We start from the raw sequence: 21,729 nt of genomic DNA on the forward strand, positions 1-21,729 counted from the left end.
CGGTGCCCCGGATTACTGCAGGACATCCTGAGACTTGGAGTTCAGCTTCTCAGCCCTGTTGGAGGGAGCTTTCAAAGGACCTGGGGACTCATCCTTTCCCTATAGCCCGGAAGTTTGAGGTAGTCACAAGTACAGAAACCCTGAAGTACTTTGACAGCTTCCCCTAGTGGTATCATGGCACCCAACAGGGCTGAGAAACTAAACTCCAAGTCCCAGGATGCCCTGCAGGAATCCAGGGCACCTCTACACTCCAGGGAAACTGCCACCTAGTGTTTTTGGGGGAGGCAGTATCGACAAGTAGCTGCCTTCCCCCATCCTTCCAATTTAGGGGCGACCGGGCCAGGGTGAACTGCTATTGTTAGATCAGAGCCAATCCTCTGTGGCACTTTATTGGCATGATTTAATGAATGTCATTTCCTCATTAGTTTTTGTTTTAATAAGTATGTTTTAAGCAGGTTTGACCACCCTAACCCACTCTCACTCTCACCTCAGAGTACTGCATCCTCCACCCATCCTGATACCAGCATAGGAGAGAGTTTCCCCCCACCCACAATTACAGCAGCCCAGGTAAGCACAGAGCTGAAGAGACTTCGTGCCAGCAAAGCAGCGGGTCTAGATGGAGTATCACCACGACTGCTGAAGGTCTGTGTGCTGAAGCTGGGGAGTCCTCTACAGTGCATCTTCAACATGAGCCTGGAACAGGGGAGAGTCCCGAGGCTTTGGAAAACATCTTGCATCACCCCAGTCCCAAAGGTATCTTGTCCTGGTGAGCTGAATGACTTCAGGCCAATCGCCCTGACGTCACATGTGATGAAGACCATGGAGTGGCTGCTGCTTCACCACCTGAGGCCACAGGTCCGCCACGCCCTCGACCCTCTGCAGTTTGCATACCAGGAGAAGGTGGGAGCAGAGGATGCCATCATCTATATGTTACACCGATCCCTCTCCCACCTGGACAGAGGCAGCGGTGCTGTAAGAATTATGTTTCTGGACTTCTCTATCAACTTTAACACCATCCAACCTCTGCTCCTTAGAGACAAGCTGACTGAGATGGGAGTAGATTCATACCTGGTGGCATGGATCGTGGACTATCTTACAGACAGACCTCAGTATGTGCGTCTCGGGAACTGCAGGTCTGACATTGTGGTCAGCAACACAGGAGTGCCGCAGGGGGCTGTACTTTCTCTGGTCTTGTTCAGCCTATATACATCAGACTTCCAATATGATTCGGAGTCCTGCCAAGTGCAAAGGTTCGCTGACGACACTGCTATTGTGGGCTGCATCAGAAGTGGGCAGGAGAAGGAGTATAGGAAACTAATCAAGGACTTTGTTAAATGGTGCGACTCAAACCACCTACACCTGAACACCAGCAAAACCAAGGAGCTGGTGGTGGATTTTAGGAGGCCCAGGCCCCTCATGGACCCCGTGATCATCAGAGGTGACTGTGCAGAGGGTGCAGACCTATAAATACCTGGGAGTGCAGCTGGATGATAAATTGGACTGGACTACCAATACTGATGCTCTGTGTAAGAAAGGACAGAGCTGACTATACTTCCTTAGAAGGCTGGCGTCCTTCAACATCTGCAATAAAATGCTGCAGATGTTCTATCAGACGGTTGTGGCGAGTGACCTCTTCTATGTAGTGGTGTGCTGGGGAGGCAGCGTAAAGAAGAGGGACACCTCACGCCTGGACAAACTGGTGAGGAAGGCAGTCTCTATTGTGGGCACGGAGCTGGACAGTTTGACATCGGTGGCAGAGCGACGGGCGCTGAGCAGGCTCCTGTCAATCATGGAGAATCCACTTCATCCACTGAACAGGATCCTCTCCAGACAGAGGAATAGCTTCAGCGACAGACTGCTGTCACCGTCCTGCTCCAGTGACAGACTGAGGAGATCGTTCCTCCTCCACACTATGCGACTCTTCAATTCCACCCGGGGGTAAACATTAACACTGTACAAGATTATAGTCTGTTATACCTGCTTCGCACTCTCCACCTTGCATTTTTTAACTTGCATTGTGTTTTTATCACTCTTTCATTTAACATTGTCTGTTTTTATCACTATGCTGCTGCTGGAGTATGTGAATTTCCCCCTTGAGATTAATAAAGTATCTATCTATCTATCTATCTATTAATAAAAATACTCTGACAGTGTTTATACTGTTTGTTGGTATTTGAGTAAAAATGAGGGACATTTTGGGGGCCAGTTAGTGCTTAAAAATGTTTTCTCTTTAGATAAATTGTAATTATGTATTCATGTTATGAAGATTCACTTTGCAAAGAGGTTTTCAGGAAAGGATTATTTCCCTCTTAAAGCTGAGAAGACCCACACCTCTCTGATTATCGTCCTTGTCACTGGATTAGGACACAACCATTAAAGATGTCCACTAACACCGAATGTCATTGTTTCATAATGCAGTTACATGGCTCGTACTTTAGTTGTTGTAAAAATGATTGTCACCCAAAAATGAAGGAGTTTGATTTTTTTTTCACTTTGTATCAATATTTTTTGACTCTCTCTATATAAAACAGAGAGAATTTTCACTTTCTTGTATATTTGATACATAAGTGCACTTAATATCAGTTATCTTAAAACTTCTATTTGAGTAGTTACCTCCTAGGCAAACCTTTACTTGAGTCTGTCTCCAGAAAGGTATCTATGCCTAAATACAAAGAGGACTGTTTCATTTATGTTGGGTAGATTGCCCAGAGGGGACTGAGCGGTCTCTTGGTCTGGAATCCCTGCAGATATTTTTTTTTTCACCAGCCGTCTGGAGTTTTTTTTTTTTGTTTTCTGTCCACCCTGGCCATCGGACCTTACTTATTCTATGTTAATGAATGTTGACTTATTTTTATTTTTTATTGTGTCCCTTAATAAGACCGTTTATTCCTGACACAAGCCCTAACCAAGCTCCTGCTGTATAGCCTTGGGAGATATCTATTCTAAATACCATTCCTGCTGTTATGGCTTCAGGAGACACAGTATTGTGACCCAAGGAGATGCTTTCACTCCTTGTCTCATTTTGCTTCTTCCAATGCCTCATAAGGATCCTCTCACACACCTTTCTTCTCCACTCCTATCTAACAGTCAGTGGACGTTGCCTGTGAGGTTTCCACTCAGGTGTTCAGGTGACCAAATATCATTGGACTCTGTCAAAGGATACTACCTGTGCTGTTCTCAAACAGGTCTTGATGTTACACTCCTTTCCTATCAAACTAATTCACTGACCAGCCATGTTGCCAGTGACTCCTAGAAAAAATCTTATGATAAGGCTTTCATGCAGGTTCATTCATTTGCATGAAATAATCTGAGAACTTTCTTTCCAGAGTGATTAAGCCTCACACCTTAAGTTATTTAGTCCCTCTCAATAGAATAACAAATCTAGTAGCTGTAAAATAAAATAATATCTACTCTCTCTATATATAGTGTAAAATCCTAAGCCTAAAAGTGCAACGGTGACGTTTTTAATGTCATGTTTTTTGTCACGCTTTAAATCAGGCTTATTTTAAAACCTACATATATATTTTTGGTATCATTCTTTTCAGAATTTATGGAACTTATGTGATGTTGTTAGATTTTCAGATTCATATTCCGTTTTTAAATTATAAACTAAAAAATATTAAGAACTCACGTCCTGCCAGACAAGTCTTTGTGCCAAGAGATTTAACCACACCTGGGGCTGGAAATAAAAGACAAAGAGTAGGACAGCTGCTGTACAGGCTTTTAAATGTTCAAAGCGCTGCGCAAGATGCAGATCAGATAGCATGGCAACAGCAGCAGCAGCTGATCAAGCAATGAGGAGGTAAAAAAAAACTATTTGTTTTTCATTGCATCATCGTTTAAGAGGGGGTTTCACCCACGTCTCCTTGGGGTGCATTCAGCCCCACCCCTTCACAATGCGAGTGGCAGAGATGTGAAGTGCCTGGCGAGCAAAGCGAGTAGGGGGAACCCCTAGTAAATACCATACCATACCATTTTCCCAACCTGCTGAATCCTAACACAGGGTCACAGGGGATCTGCTGGAGCCAATCCCAGCCAGCACAGGGCGCAAGGCAGGAACAAAGCCCGGGCAGGGTGCCAGCCCACTGCAGGCCACACACTAGGATCAATTTAGGATTGCCAATGCACCTAACCAGCATGTCTTTGGACTGTGGGAGGAAACCAGAGCACCTGGAGGAAACCCACACGGGGAGAACATGTAAACTCCAAGAACCCAGGTCTCCTTACTGTGAGGCAGCAGCGCTACCACTGCTCCACCGTGCCGCCCATGGTAACATCAAACCCCAACCTATCTGCGAGTATATACGGTAACTAAATAAAATGCAATATATATTCTGATGGATGGCAGGGAACGACTGGCATCCCAGCCTAGATGGGTGATGTTCCCTTACCCAACCAGGAGGCTATCATAGAGGATCAACAACATGAATGAAAAGGCATCCCAGTCAGGATGGGTTGTACTTTTCCCAGTTGGGAGGCCAAAGTAAGGGAAGGACAGTGGGAGGCAGCAACTGAATACGTCTTCCCCCATTTCATTGGGTGACAGCATCCCCCTCATTGAGTTTCCATCTGGAGACCTACAGAGCTGTCTGAGAGTTGTAATCCCAGTGGGTAACCTTGTTGTGTTCTTGAATGCCTCTGTAGGAAGCTGCCAGAAGAGGCAGCCACATTCTACAGAGGAAGCCCTTCCTGCAGGCTATATTGTGGGACTGAAACTTGAATTCAAAGACACCCTGAAAATCAAAAGTGAAAAATGATGCGGCAGGCCAGTTCATTTTGCTGAAATTTCATTGCAGCAACTTCAAATCATACACAGTAGTTTGTTTGGGCTCTACGTGCTTGTATGTATGCCTGACAACACGTTTGGGCGGTGGGGGGGTGTTTGGGGCATGCTCCTAATGAGACAACGGATGATGTCCTGGGGGATTTCTTCCCAGATCTGGACCAGGGCATCATTGACCTCCTGGACAGTGTGAGGTGCAAGCTGGGAGCGTCAGATGAACCGAAACATAATGTCTCACCCAGAGGTTTTCTATTGGATTTAGGTCAGGCGAGTGTGGGGGCCAGTCAATGGTATCAATTCTTTCATCCTTCAGAAACTGCCTGCAAACTCTCGCCACATGAGGCCGGGCATTGTCGTGCACCAGGAGGACCCACTGCACCAGCATAAGGTCTGACGATAGATCCAAGGATTTCATCCCAATACCTAATGGCAGTCAAGGTGCCGTTGTCTAGCCTCTAGAGGTCTGAGTGTCCCTCCATGGATATGCCCCTCCAAACCATCACTGACCCACCATCAAACTTTGTCATGCTGAACAATGTTCTCCATGGCTTCTCCAGACCCTTTCACGTCTGTCACATGTGCTCAGGGTGAAGCTGCTCTCATCTGTGAAAAGCACATGGTGCCATTGGTGGACCTGCCAATTCTATGGCAAATGCAAAAACGAGCTCCATGGTGCCAGGCAGTGAGCACAGGGCCCACTAGAGAAGGTCTGGCCCTCAGGCCACCCTCATGAAGTCTGTTTCTGATTGTTTGGTCAGAGACATTCACACCAGTGGCCTGCCTGCTGGGGGTCATTTTGTAGGGCTCTGGCAGTGCTCATCCTGTTCCTCCTTGCCCAAAGGAGCAGATAGCTGTCCTGCTGATGGGTTAAGGACTTTCTATGGCCCTGTCCAGCTCTCATAGAGTAACTGCCTGTCTCCTAGAATCACCTCCATGCCCTTGAGACTGTGCTGGGAGACACAGCAAACCTTCTGGCAATGACACGTATTGATGTGCCATCCTGGAGAAGTTGGACTACCTGTGCAACCTCTGTAGGGTCCAGGTATCACCTCATGCTACCAGTAGTGACACTGACCATAGCCAAATGCAAAACTAGTGAAGAAACAGTCAGAAAAGATGAGGAGGGAAAAATGTCAGTGGCCTCCACCTGTTAAACCATTCCTGTTTTGGGGGTCATCTCATTGTGGCCCCTCTAGTGCACCAAAGCAGCTGAAACTAATTAAGCCCAGAAGTTTCATTGACTTGGTGCTATACTCTGATGAAAAAGTGTTCCTTTAATTTCTTTGAGTAGTATATACTGTATAGTCACATAGGTATGAGTAGGGGGCATTCTCTGGGATAGTGTACAGATTATAATTCCATCCCAAATCAAGAGAGGGCACTGTCATTCACATCTTCTTCTCTTTCATCTGCATACCTGAAGCTCTGAACATCGAAGATCCTTGACACCACATCTGCTTCCACCCTACCTCTTCCAATCTGGACTACAAGTACAGACCAGCATATATATATATATATATATATATATATATATATATATATATATATATATATATATATATATATATATATATATATATTTGGCTATAAGTACAGTTTTATTTGTATATTTTTGGTAAAAGATACTACCAAGATAGTAAGCACAATATTTTCTGCAAAAGAAGCTTGACTTTATTGACAATTTATAACACTTTCATTTTCAGGATATAGAAAACTGAAATGAAAATCTGAAAAAAATATGGGATATATCTCGTAAAAATGACACTGCCAGTCTTGATTTGTTTCCAGCATGTTTTCAGAACTACAGATCTGAAGTAATCCCCACCTCTGTCTCACTCCACTCCTCTCCTCTGAAAGACCCACAAAGAACTTCAGGTGGTGGTGGAGGCACATCACTTCATTATATACATACACCATGAGTGCATTGCTCGCTCTAGTCGGTCCATTCTTTCTTGATGGATAAGTGCCACTCCCAGCTCAGATGGTCATTCTTGTCATCATCAGTAAACTGAGACTTGATAGTATATGAGCCCCGAGAAATCAGGCCCTTTGGCGCCTCCTCTACTGGGGTCATATATTCATATTCTTCAGGCCGTGGGCCATAACTCCCCACCATGAAAGTGGCTTTGTCCACTAAAAAAGGAAAAATTGAAAGCAGTAAATATATGGCATAAAGTGGTACATGCTCAGGTAAGGACTAAAAGATTAAGGTTTGTTGTAATATTATTGATATGGGCATGTATACTTTTTCAAAAAGGTTGTACACAGGAAAGCTCTAAATCTTTACAAAGAAATGCTGGGGTATGATACCCTACAGCCCGGGACAAATCAAATTCTACCATACCTGACCAGTTCAGATTAGTGCTGCCTAGTGAAAAGACAGTGATTACGACATTAAGATCCTCACTGTGTTAATCAGCTTTCGCTCTTGAACCGATCTTTTTTGTGATCAACTTATTGAACTTACACAGCATTAATAAAAATATTAATTAATATTAATTAACAGGTTTCTCATGAAATAAGCAGTCAAAAGAAAATAATTGTGAAGACAGTTATAACTTTGCTCTGTTAAGCATGGCCTGAGCAAAACCTAGGAGAAAAACACAGTCCCAACCTTAGACCCCATTGAGACAGCATTTAGGAACAATGGCAACCACAGGCCAATCGGCTTAGCAGAATTTTCACCAGGGAACACAATTTCTTAATATATTAGGCTTGCCAAATGCAAAGGAGATGGAAACATCAGATTTAAAAAGAGAAGCTAAGGATGCCTTGACATCTGCTATACTGGGTAGAAGAGAGAGAAAGCAACGAGCAGTTCAATAATAGAAAATGTTGAGGAAGGAAAGAGATGTTAATGTGAAAAACAGTAGAATGAAATTTAAGACTACCACAAAACCGAGAATGAGGGGCACTCCCAAAACAAATGCAAAACCCTACCCCTAACCTGGGATCCTAACCTGGAAGAAGGGACAACAGGGATCAGAGAACGGACTAGACTCATGGAAAAATCCTTTCGAGGAGTAAAATAAGTGCGATGACTAATTATAAAATGGAAGTTTTGAAGATTGGGGTTTTAAACGAAAATAAAACACTACCAGAAATGATTTCCAAGAAAGTGGGGGTGTTGATGGAAGGTCCCACTCTCAAGCAGAGAGAACTTGTAAAGATCAATATGAGGCTTTGCACAGATGAGTATATTGAAGTGCCACACATCTCGAGGTAGGTGATAGAGAGTTACAAAAATTGTGCAGTGGATGTCAGGGAAGAGAGGAAGACAGAGAGAACAAACCTTAATTTTAAATAAAAGAAAAAATAAGGGGATGGGATTCCAAGATTGGACCACAGGGAATGGGATGTCTGAAGGTCAGCATCATTAAAAATGTTGCCAAGATTTGAAATACCTAGGAAGGCCCATGAGGGAGCTGAAATCGGTAAGTCACCTACTCAGGGCAGTAATCCAAAAGTTTTTCAACCCAGCACCACAGACACAATAGGTCTCAAATTGTTTTGCGTGAGTGGAACCAATTTTCTAATTAAACACACCTAGTATCTCAAGTCTAGTCACCTCTGACGAGACGTTAGGATTTTGTACTGGCATAGTGCAAGTCACGGTATGCTCTAGTGTCCCCCAAATTTGTACTAGTTTCCATTTTGAATATTTCTCAGTTCTCACTACTGTCTACAGAACTGGATGATCCCAAGTGAGTTTTGGTATTGGTCTATGGGCAATTGCTTCATGAAATTATTATCAAAATGTAAGAATCTTTCTTGCTTAGAGAATACGGTTTGATTTGGACCAACTGGTTTCAGTCTTTTAAATTATTTTCACTTTGACTTAAATGGACAAAGGTTTGTGTTGTTAATATAGAAATTATAATGTATCATGTATTATGTTGATTATTTTAGATTGTTTTTTGAATTAGTCATAAAATGATCGGTTGGTACCCCAGACAACTGCATCCACTATTGGTGTACCAGCATATGTGCTAATTCCCACAAGGCCAATATGTCAGCTTACTTCTTGTTTCCTTAACAGTAATAACTCCCCCTGCAATCAGCTGTTATGTTCCCCTCATTTTGCCACTATAATGTTTTTCTATAAAGCTGTATGCAGCATTAATGGAGAGCCAAATTTGCACAAGCTGAAATAACATTTCTTAGTATGGTGCCTCAACTGAGGCAGAAAGTATGTTATATATGAGAACAAAACAAGCCTTGTTCTTTACTAGAAAAGGCTACAGGCTGAAATAAAACCAATTAATGTTTCTGACACAGCTCATGAGATGTGTAGGCTTCACTAAATAGTGTATTTGATCTAACACTGCCACCTTGTGGTAAAATGCCAGATAAGACGTGTCTAGAGGGCTATGATGTTCTTAGTGTTTGCATGTAATGAGAAGCAAAATGACACCTTTCAAACTGTAATCTTTTTAGTAAGCCAATAAAAGGTGTAATTTTTCTTGACTTCACATTACATCCATAATGGCTAACACGGTACAACATCTTAGTACTTAATCATTGGATGTTAAAGAAAAAGTACAACTTACTCCGCAGGCCTTTCCGGTAGGTATGATGCTCGTATTTGAGGCCTGACACAATGTCCTTGTTAACCTGCAGCAGATAAAAATTGCAAATCAGTTAAGTGACAGAATCTAAGGAGTCACTTCACATTTCATTCTACAATTCACCGACTGTGCCAACATGCCAGCAATGGAGTGTCTAGACCTTGCCCTTGTAACGGGTACATTACCTGGAATTAATCTTTGTTATAAAATACTTGTTATGTTACAAACCACAATCACATTACACAGACAGAGAGATAGAGAGATATTGATCTCAGTTGGAAATGGCAGTGTTACAGCAGCCAACATGCAAAACCTACATAGAAAACTTTCATGGTAAAACAGTAAGATTACTAAAAACAAATGCAGGAAAACACATGAATAAATAATTATGTAAAAATGTCAATAATATATATATATATATATATTATGTCAATAATATATAATATAACCCACATATTAAAATGGTATATTCTTGTTCAATTCTTCAATCTTGATGCTCTCACAATCTCCTGTATCATGGGCTACATGACCAAATGACAGCACTCAGGGAATTGAGCTGTCTCCCTTCCTGTTCACCCTCTACACAACAGACTTCCAGTACAATACCATCATTTGAGGCAGCTAGAATGATTCAACTAAACCTCCAAAGATCAACTGTGACCTCAAACATCAGAACCTTCCACAATGAGAACTGGTAAGTCATACGCATGGACTACAGTGAACATTACAGTATTGTAGGATACTCCAAGTTGTCAGATGGCTGTATAATGTATGCCAATGTGTAGCACAGAGTAGGTAGTGTGACTATGTAAATGTGTTGTACAGTATGAAGTCATGTTTCTCCTGTAATTTTTTTTAAGACTAAACCTAATAATGGCGGCAGAAGCAGATTTCTAACTGACAAACAAGAGTGGGTTGTGGTCAACTTGGTCAGGGCCAGAAATTACATTTGCCTTACAGAAATCAGACAGTACATCCTGGACAATGAAGACATCTTCAACAATGTGGAAGCTATAACTTTGTAAACTGTTGCACGTCTGCTGAAAAGGCGCCAGTTGTCCCTAAAACAACTATACCTGTACTGTGTGCCTTTTGACAGAAATGCAGATATAGTGAAGCAACTGAGGACTGAGAACATTCAGGTATGTTCAGTGTCATGATATCTGTTTGTAAAAGATTCCCTATCATTGTGCTGTACTCGGTGATTTTCTTTCCAACATGTGTATTTACTTTCAAAGTGATGGCCCTGGATGCTAATGAAAACAAGACAGGGATGAGAGGTCGGAATTTTGATGGCCAGCTGGCAACCATTAAAATAATCAGACAACGTTGGGCCAACATCACTGTGTATGCGGCTATATCAGAAGAGGGTGTGGTGGGATGCAGACCTTGTATTGACTCATACAATGCAGAGCTGCTTGCAGCATTCCTTGATGAGCTAACTGTGGTCTGTGGAGCTGTTGGTGCTACTTATCATTATTGTGTGGGACAATGTCAGGTTCCAGCATGCTCAACTGATGCAGGCATGGTTTCAGGCCCATCCACGATTCACCACCTTGTACTTGCCCCCATACTCTCCTTTCCTCAACCTGATTGAGAAATGTTCCTCCACATGGAGTTGGAAAATGTATGATAGATGCCTGCATCAACAAGTGACCCTTGTCCGGGCCATGGATGAGGTAATGCAACAACATAACAGACCAGTGTCAGGCCTGGATTCGCCATGCGCAAAGGTTCTTTTCAAGATGTTTGACAAGAAAGAACATTCATTTTGATGTGGTTGAGAACCAATGGCCAAATCCGCATGACATGGTAGATGGAAATGAGTGAGACCTGTAACCCTCTGTTTGGCTTTTTGTAAGGCATGCGAGGAACACTGCAGTGTGAATTTTTGTTTTTTGTAGTACTCTAGTTGTTTTTGTAGCTAATTGTTGCTTTCATTTAAAGGGGACCTATGTTGTGATTTACAATGTTGTAATTCATCGATTCATTTCAGATTTGTTCAGTGATTCCACTGCGTCTGTAATATTCTCTCTAATGGTCCTTTTACAGTGACATTATGTGTAGCTCCATGATGAAACATGTATCGCATATTCTGTACTGTAATATCTAATGGTTGTATGAACAACTACAAAGTGACACTATCTTGTGTGTGGGTGATCAAAAGAAATGTCTCCATGATTCTGTAAGTGTAAGGTTTCTTTAACCATATGAATGCAAAGTGCAATGTTTTGAATGTGGGACAGCCAGTGTTACAAGTGGTGACAATGTTGAGGTTTGGGTCTAAGGTTTTGAAAAATGTCATTAAGGTTTTGAAACTAGTGCCAAAGCGATTGTAAAAAGCTGGTAATATGGCATAGACAGCTTATACACTTCTCTTGCTTCTTTTTTATTTCTCTGCTCTCTCTGTTTGAAAATGGCTCTGCATCAAGTCATGATTTCTGTTGCAGGAATCCTGTCACAAAAATATAAAACCCTTGATGAAAGAGAACAGTCCATTCAGTCAATCAAGTTGGTTTGGTAAGCTAACAGCTCAATTGCCCCAATATCTCACTTAGATATTTTTAACAGTTGTCAAGGCTTCATCCTGAATTCTGTAGTTTGTTCCAGAGTCCCATGACACTTTGTGTGACGTAGTGCTCCAGGCTTCCATTTTTAATGCACTTCCACTCAATTTCGACTGGCGTCTTCCAGTATGCGAATCACTTTTTCATTTAAAGAACTTTGCTAGAACAACTTTTTTGATGCTTCTGAGAATTTTAAAGGCCTGCATTAGGTCCCCACAATGGCAGCTGACAGGCACCAAAAGGCCAGACAGAACATAGCAATGGCGGTAACAGGAGTAAAAACTCAGTTATGGGAGGATTTTGAAGAGGCCATGGAAAACGACTTTCAGTCAACCTCAAAGTGATTCTGACAAACTGTCAGGCAACTTGGGAGGTAGAAGCAGTGCTTTGCCCATACAGTTTATATCAGGGAAGGAGTGCTGCTGACCTCACCTAGGAATATAGTCGAGATGTGGCAGGAGCACTTCAAGGACCTCCTAAATCCCATTGACACTTCTTTCTTTGAGGAAGGAGAGTCATGGGACTCAGAAGAGGACTCACACATCACTGGAGTTGACGTTGCTAAGGTAGTTAAACTCCTCAGTGTCAAGGCTCTGTGGGTGGATGATAAAGGCTCTGGTCATTGTGTGGCAAACATGGGTGGTGGTCCCTGTCTTTAGGAAAAGGGACTGGTGTGGGTTTTCCGATTTTCGGGGATTACACTCCTCAGCCTCCCTGGGATGGCCTATGCTAGGCTTTTGGAAAGGAAGATCAGGCTGTTATCTGAGGCTTGGAATTGGAAATAATGTGGATTTCGACCCGGGCACAGAACACTGGACCAGTTTTTACCATCACAAGGATTCTGCAGAGTTAATGGGAATATGCCCAACAAGTCTACATTTGTTTTATTGATTTGGAAAAAGTATATGACCATGTCCCACAAGGCGTTTTGTGGGGGATGCTTTGGGATTATGGGTTATGAGGTCAGTTGTTTTGGGCTATTTAGTCCCTGTATAACCAGAGCTAAAGCTTGGTTCACATTGCGGGCATTAAGTCAGACTCATTTCTGATAGATGTGTGGGACTCCGCCAGGGCTGCCCTTTGTTATCCAGTGTTTTCATAATTTTTATGGACAGAATTTCTCAGTGCAGCCAAAGAGTGGAGGGTGTCTAGTTCGATGGCCTCAGGATTGCCTCTCTTTTTTTTTTTTTAGACGATATGGGCCTGCTGGCTTCATTGACCTGTAACCTTAAACATGCACTGGGGTGATTTGCAGCTGAGTGTGAAGTGGCCAGGATGAGGATCAGCACCTCTGTGTCAGAGGTCATGGTCTACAGTCAGAATAGGGTAGAGTCCCTTCTCCGGGTTGGGGATGAGGTGCCGCCTCAAGGGGAAGAGTTTAAGTATCTCAGCATCTTGGTCACAACTGAGGAATGAAAGGTGTGGGAGATTGATGGACTCATTGGAGCAGAGTCAGCAGTCATGCAAATGTTATATCGGTCAGTTGTGGTAGAGCAGGAGCTGAGCCAACAGGTGAAGCTTTCAATTTACTGGTCAATCTACTTTCCTACCTTCACTTATGGTCAGGAGCTGTGAGTATTGACTGAAAGAGCAACGAGCAATGAGTTTCCTTTTCAGGGTGTCTGGACTCAGCCTTTCAGGAGGAGCTGAAAGTAGAGCCGCTGCTCCTCGACATCAATAGGAGCCAGTAAAGGTAGTTTGGGCATTTGATTTGGGCATTAGGTCCCCACACAGCTTTCTCTGCTTAAGACTAAAGAGGTTTAGCTCCCTCATCCTGTCATAGGAGGACATTGCACTTTAGATTTGGGATGTACTAGGTAACTAACAGCTCCACACAGGATCTTGTGCTGTTCTGTCTTTTTTGTGGTGTGGTGACCAGAACAGGACACTGTAGTCTAGATGTGTTCTCAGTACTGCATTCCACAATCTGTGCATAATATTCCTTGCTTTATATTCAAGAGCTTTTACAACAGGATGTAGCATTCAATTAACTGAGCTGTTGATGATCAGTACAATTCAATCTGTAGTGCAAAAAGATTAGCAATGCTAGTGCTTATCAACGCTACTGGTAACAGTTTGATGGCCTTGTGGTATAAACTGTGTACTGTACATGTTAACTGGTACAGCATCAAATTGAATGATAACAATATCCCCGATAAAAGGGCTGAATTCATTATCTGTATCTGTTTCCAGATGTAACTGTCGCTGAGATGAAAAGCAAATGTATTTTCTTATTCTTCAGTTTACACACACATTTACAAACACGGGGAGTGTGGTGCAATGAGCCCTGAATTGAACTCTTCCCTCTTACAGTCTTACCAAACTTATTAAAAATAATGATTCTTTAGTTGGTGATTTTCTTTTTGCAATTCTCTTGCTGTATCTAATATTATTGTAAAGCATGTTAATCTACTTTCTTGAAAGAAAATTAGCTATACTCATAAATGATGGTGTTATCTTCACTTTTACTCCAACATTGTTTAATGGTCTTTATGAAACTCCAATCCTTTCTCTTTATCTGTCTGAGCATTTTAAATTATAATATGCCATAGTTTGATTGCTGAAATTGTAGTGAGGCACCAGCAAGTTAATGCACCACAGTTAATGGTTGAGGAAACCCACAGCACACACAATTTACCTCAAATAGTTGAATTTTTTCCTTGCGCAGTTCATTATTTGCTCTCTTATCTATAAACTGCCCTCTAACAGCACCTTCTGCAGTTTACTAAGTGTGAGCATACACCATTTCAACCAAGGAGCAAATGAATAGCCAGCTGGCCTTGATCCATCAAGAGATAGCATTCTGCAAGCACTGCATCCTCAGCTACATATTTTTTTTAAAAAATTAACAATACGCTGAAATTTCTGTTTTCTTTTTCTGTGTTGCTGCCAATGGAGCACCAGCAGAAGTGTGTGCAACAAAAGCAAAAGCAATTTCAAACTTAAAAAAAGTGCTCAGGTGCAGGAATATAATTTAGTGTACACTTTACAATAAATTCCCCTGCACTTTAATTTTGCATCAGTTCAGTGATAGAATCTAAGAAGTTACTTAATATTTTATTCTACGATTAAGGAGATACTTGGGGAACTAGGAGTACAAAAAGGCCAACAATGTAGAAACTTGACTTGAAATTTCGATCGATCGATCGATCTATCGATAGATAGATAGATTTTATGCATTGGCTGCCTTCTATTTTCAGGATCAAAGTATAAAATGAGCTAAAAAAAGCAAGTAAAAGCAAACACATGAATAAATACCTAAATAAATAATTATGCCCATAATCTATATATATAATTCACTAAGGCAAGACAACCATGAAAAGCACGCCAGAAGGGGCGTGGATTCACTAAGCCGGCGACAAGTGAGACACCTATGGCGCACATAGGAAGGAGCCATGCCCACCAACTCCAAGACCATTGGATACGACGACAACTTGCAGGGCCACGCCCACCAACTTGGACGCGGCGACACAGAAAAAATGGCGTTATTTATGTTCGTCTGTCGTAGAGGCCACATGCAGTGCGGGTCAGGTTAATGTCATGTACCTCCGAGCTACGTTGACTGTTCATAGAAGCATGTTTCTCGCGGAGGTGAATCGCCATATGCAGCGTGTGAAACGGTTTGCGAGGGGTATCCCATGGGATCCTTAAAACAATCCTTTAAAACTGAGGTTAAGGCAAAATGAAGGAATCAGCCTTTAAAAACCAATAAGCCCTGTGCCTCTGTTTCATTACCGTCTCACCTGCTTCACCAATGCAGGCCCTGCAACAGTCGAGACGCTCTGTCAGCAGCTGACCTTCTCTGTTGCCTGACCGGTTCACACAGAGGCAGCGCAAGAGAATGCCGCGCCAGAGACAGACAGAGGCACACACACAGGCAGCTGGTGGGTAGCTCTCCGTGAGTTTCTCTTGCGAGCGGACACATGAGCAGGTAGTGTGTATACTTCGAGTGCGAGGGTGGACGTGACAGGACCATCTAGGAAAAATCATGTCGCGGATGTGATTCGCTGTATGCAGTGTGTAAAACAGTTTGTTTGTCGCAGATGTGAATCGCTGTATGCGGCGTGTAGAACAGTTTGCGAGGGGTGTCCCTGTGTCTTTCCAGAAGTGTTCAACCATCAATAAATAATTATGCAGCGTTTGTTATGCCACGGGTTCACTATTGTGTTGTATTTTGCTCTCTCCAGAGTTCCATCTTTTCATTCACTTACTGTTGTATTCTCACACTAACCTGTTGTAGACAACTGTGTCTTTCCAGAAGTGTTTACCATTCAATAAATAATTATGCATGAGATTGAGCGTGTGTCTACCCGGCGCAAAGAGGCGTGGGTAAGCCGTTGAACCGCATTTGGGCTGCAAACCGTGGAATTGCCACTAAGTGCGACTCATACGCTCCCACTGTTTTCATCCCTACCCTTTGTATACACCCCCCTCCCACACGTTGACTGTTAATAGAGGCATGTTTCTCGCGGAGGTGAATTTCCATATGCAGCGTGTAAAACTGTTTGCGAGGGGTATCCCATGGGATCATTAAAACATTCCTTTACAACTGAGGTTAAAACACAATGAAGTGAGCAGTCTTTAAAAAACGAGTTTTCGGTTACGACGCACGACCGCGTGCAGCATAACAAAGTGTTGTACACACTAAATACAGCAATTCGCATCCGCGACAAACATGCGTCTTCTTAGATGCTCCTGCACTTTGTACACACCCCCCTCCCACCTCGCTACGCCGCACGGACGATTGTGTGTTGGTTCGTTCCGTGCATTGTTACAATGTTGCTTTTCTTGCTGATTTATTACATTACCGATTTTGCAAATGTTACATTTTTTCCCTGTGCTTAAAAATTATTAAAAAACCGGCCTGATTATGTGGCGTACGGCTAGTTTATTATAATTCACATGTTAAAATGGTCAGGCAGCAGTGGTAATGCTTCTGCCTCGCAGTAAGGAGACCGAGGTTTGGGTCCTGGGTGTTCCCTGATTGGAGTTAGCATGTTCTCCACATGTCTGCTGGGGTTCTTCTGGCGGATCTGGTTTCCACCAACAGTACATGGACATGCATGTTATTTGTGAATTGGTGTTGTTAAATTGGCCCGCCTTTGTGTGTATGTGTGTGTTTTCAGCCTTCGCCTTGTTCGGGTGTTATTTCTGGATGGCTTCCTAACGCAGGGTAAGTGGGTTAGGAAGATCTATGCATATTAAAACAGAATGAAAATTGTGATGTAACATCTAATGGCACCTTCTAAAAAAGGCACTGAATATCCTTATCCCCATTTTAGGGATATATGTCTTTTTTATTCTTTAAAAATGCATGCTTAAAAATGTTTGCAGGATAAATGCACACAGCTAAGGTGGTTTCCTCTTTCTGTCTGTAGCACTTGGGTGTTGTAGCTATTATGAATGTAGAGAAAAGCCAAGCAAAATGACACCTTTTATTGGCTAACTAAAAAGATTACAATATGCAAGCTTTCGAGGCAACTCAGGCCCCTTCTTCAGGTAAGATAAAGAAGTATGCAGGAATTTGTTTAGTTAACATTTGGGGGCTGATAATGCCACCGCCAAAAATATGCTGCCCCATAAATGTGCTGCCCGGGGTGGACCGCCCCCTCCGCCTGCTCCTAGCAGTCCTCTGCTTTGTTCTTTTTTTTTTTTTTTTGTGCATGGCTTTGACTACAATTCCTGGATATTTGGAATCATAAGGCTCTGTATTTTTTGTATTAATAAGTAATGTGTCACGTTAGTGCCTTGCAAAGGATGCCTTAATGCTTGAGCAGTTAATTCCTCTGTGTCTGTGTATTTTTGGCCTGACTATTTCATACTTTTTTTGGTGTCCTAACACACATGTCATGTTAGTCTTGCATTACACAAGTTACAGACCATGATGCACATGTTACAAAGTAGCGTTCATCAAATCATCTTTAAACCTGCTTAATCGAATTCAGAATGTTAGAGCCTCAGCCTATCCTTACTGCACTATACACAATGCAGGAACCAGCCATGAATTGGGCCTCAGTGCATCACCACACACATTCACACCCACTCATACTGGGACCAATTTACCTAACACACACACACACATCTTTGGGATATGGAAGGAATGCCAAACCTCAAGCAGACTTGAGGAAATGTGCAAACTCCACACAGGCAGTCACCTGACTAGGATTTGAACCCAATCCACTGGATATTGGGGGCAGCAACACTTGCCACTGTGCCAAAATTCAGCATGATGCTTACTTATATTTTTGAAATTAAGTAGCTCTAATAGCCTAATTCAGTAAGTTTTCAAATAATGTATACAGCATGTCTATATATTTAGAGTTCAGTGTATGTATCGCATGGTGTTTTCAACCAGTGAACCGCTGTGCACATGAAGATGTATTTGTATTAGCAATTTGCTTTGTCGTGGTGTTTAATATGCATGGTTAGAAAGGTATTTAAAATGCTAAAATATTCCATGGATGTCATTTTAGTAAGAAACTTACATAGCTGTTTTGAAATGATTTATGAGTGAGTGGTCCTTGTCTGATTCCAGTGTTGACTAATGCTTTAAATTACACCGCACAGCTGATGCTGGATCTAGCAAAATGTCTGATATGAATGTTTGGATTGATAGCAAGTTGAGGATATAAAGCATCACCAACTTCACAAAATAAAACAAGGTTTTCTATTTTATATTGAGGTCTTTCTTGTGGTTTTCCTGTGTGAAATCTAAATTATTTTAGTAATACTACATTTAAATAAGTTATTTTAATTGTTATGCACTAAAATAAGTGTTTGAGATAAGGTGCAAATCCCAGAGTGCCCAATAAAAACCCACACAGATAGTGAAAGGTGCAGGGCTATTAGTGAGACAGAAGCTTTAACCATTGTGAAACAGTAAATTAATAAAAATAAAGCAATGTTTCCAAATTGATACAATATTTTTACTATATTTGCTCTGACAACATTGCTAGCAGAGGCCACCCATCATAAACAGCAGGCAGGCAGAAACTTCATAGAATTGTTTTTAAAAGTTTAACCCTCTACTGAAATAAGACTTGAGATTTAATTTTCTATTATTTTTATTATTACCATTATTTTTTAACAGAAACCTTTGCTCAAAGAAACTTTAAGCACAAATTTAGAATGCCTAAAAAATAAAAATATGAAACAGAAATAAGGATCCAGGCAGCAAAATCCTGATTACTCTACCATTCTTTTGAAAAGCATACCTTAAAGTGGATTTTAACTCGATACTCCACTCCTTCCATCAGCACGAATGTTTCTTTCTTCAGAGCCTCCAGGTCACCTGTTAACATTAGATATTTCTATTGAGAAGTTGAAAAATAGTGATAAAATATGCATACTTTGTCACAAAGATCATTTTTCAGGAAAGCTTTACACTAGAGAAGAATTTTTCCAGGTTGTGGAGTCAGAAAAAAAGCTTAACATTTCTGATTCCTCTTTCAGTATAAGCCAAGTTTCTAAACATATATTTTATAAAAGACATTATTATTCTGTAATACACTTGACTTGAGCATTCACAGTTTTCAGACTCTTTCTCTGTATGTTTAGCATTTGTTTGCTCGGAGGTTGATGCCTTGCTGCTTCCTGAGCAGCTCTTCTTTTCTCCACTCTAGCGGGCCGCTTCTTCTCTTCTTTTGTTGGCATCTTTTCACATTAAAACTGATTAAGTCAGCGTTTGTATTGCAATTACTTAGTATGTTCTCCTTAATTTTTCACTTAAGCTGGCATTTAAGTCTTCAACCTGCCTCAAGAATGATCTAAGATATGAAGAGGTAGGGGAAGTGACGGTAAAGGTGGTAGGGAATGAGAATGGCGCCCGTACGTACGCACTGCATGGCCACTGCTGAGAGTTGATTCTACAATAAAATAAAATAAAAATTAAAAAGAGGAATAACCTTGGAGGTCAATCATCACCCCGAAAGCGGATAGTAGACATTACGTAGTATATAATTTCAGGTCATTAGACAAACGAACAGCCACGGTAGCGTATTATATAAGAAGATAACTTCAATTATGGCGTAAACCTTCATCTCATACACTACACAGCAAATGAGGGTGCCAGTGAATGAAGATGCATGTTAGAGGTGTGCATCTTTGTCAAGAGCGAAGTCACCTGTGATATTTATTGCAGTCTATTTTTTTCATGTCAAAAAGAAAATACACTTACTGATTCTTTTTTTCCAAAAAACACTCAAACTTAGCAATCTGCTAATAGTGGAACAAGCTTTCCAGATTGTGTTTAAGGATCTGTCGATCAGCCTGTCAGCTGGGCCTGCCTGAAACAATATGTATACTGGCTGCTGTGGTGACCCAATCTGAACTGAATCACATGCATAAAGAGTCAGCCATTGAGAAAATGGAAGGGCAGTAATTCACTGCTGTTTATTAAAAATGGAAACAAATATCCTTATTCTATCTGAAAAGGGTGTGCATTTAAGAAAGAACTACATTGCCATGAGCAGAAGATGCTGCAGATCAAAAAGAATTATAAGAACCATGAAAGTATATCATGTCAAATGAGGTTGCATAGATAAACTAAAAAAAGTTTCTCCCAACATTAACACTACTTCAGAAAATGTCCTTTTGGTTTAGATCAGCCCTACATTTTGTTTTTTTTCTTTCTTCCCACCTCACCTTCATCCTGCACTGCCTCCGAATGGTCTGGTCTGTAATTCACACTGTGATGGCGTCCCTTGTGCTGTAGGATACTTTTATCCAAAATTGCTTAGCTCTAATAATCATCTTTACAGTGCAAAGAATATGCCAGTAAATACTGTAAAAGAAATTTCTGATTGGTTGAACAAAGATCACTCAGGAAGCTTAATAATTCTTTGCACTTAAACAGCGCTTTTCTCACTACTCAAAGCGCTCAGCAATTGCAGGTTAAGGGCCTTGTTCGAGGGCCCAACAGAGCAGAGTCCCTTTTGGCATTTACATGATTCGAACCAGCAACCTTCCGATTGCCAGTGCATGTCCCTAGCCTCAGAGCCACCACTCCGCCTTAGTATTCTGGACAATGACTCTGACTCCCTGTATAAGGTTTTAGCAAAAGAGAAGAACACATTCAGTAGCTGCCTGTGTCAACTGTGTTACTACAAGAAGTTCTATGTGAGGCCGACTCTACCACCAGACATCAGACCTTATAATGAGTCACCCCTCAGCTGAGGTGGTATTGTTCCCTGTGTGCTCGATGGCACTGAGCTTGTGTAACGGAAATCTTAACAGGCAATGACGCCATGTGCAATACACTGTGCCAATGACTGACACCCTGTACTGTAAAAGTGTCACTTAAAAGTAGGCAAAATTCTAATCACTTTACGCTTAGTACATCACTACACTTTGTTAATTTACTTAGAGATAATTCTTGTTATACTTAAGATTATTATAATTCTTTATATGTTTTGTATGTTTGCACCTTTTTTGTCTGCTGCTGAATTTTATTTGGGATTAATAAAGCATCTATCCATCTATCTATCTATTGTATTAATTATATAATGTCTTTCACATCCATCTATCTTTCTATAGTATTTATTATAAAATGCCTTTCACATCCACCTGTCTATAGTAATTATTATATAGTGCCTTTCACATCTGTCGATCGATCTATCTAATGATCACACTGCCTCCACTGAATTGTTTGAACAGTGGTCATTGTGGTCACTAGTCACTGAATTGTGAACAGCGTGACTGCAATATAAACTTTATACTGTAGAAATTCCAGTCACTTTATATCAGTAAAATTGTACACTTTTAGGAGATTCTGGACTGGCACTTGATAATGGAAGCATTTATTGAGTAACTT

At 41.5% G+C, this 21,729-nt stretch overlaps 1 protein-coding gene across 2 annotated transcripts in view; it reads right to left on the reverse strand.

Annotated features, from left to right (window-relative positions):
- Positions 1–6,431: 6,431 nt before the first annotated feature.
- The window catches only part of LOC120537084 (rho GDP-dissociation inhibitor 2-like), a 29,502-nt gene continuing 14,204 nt past the window's right edge, over positions 6,432–21,729 (reverse strand). For both annotated transcript variants that reach the window (XM_039765726.1, XM_039765727.1), the window contains exons 4-6: positions 19,133–19,209; positions 9,334–9,397; positions 6,432–6,916 (exon numbers count right to left, since the gene is read on the reverse strand). In XM_039765726.1, coding sequence (XP_039621660.1) covers positions 6,717–6,916; positions 9,334–9,397; positions 19,133–19,209 — 341 coding nt within the window. In that variant the 3' untranslated portion in view covers positions 6,432–6,716. The remainder of the gene's footprint in view (positions 6,917–9,333; positions 9,398–19,132; positions 19,210–21,729) is intronic.

The sequence above is a fragment of the Polypterus senegalus genome, chromosome 10 (assembly GCF_016835505.1).
Source record: "Polypterus senegalus isolate Bchr_013 chromosome 10, ASM1683550v1, whole genome shotgun sequence".
NCBI lineage: Eukaryota > Metazoa > Chordata > Cladistia > Polypteriformes > Polypteridae > Polypterus > Polypterus senegalus.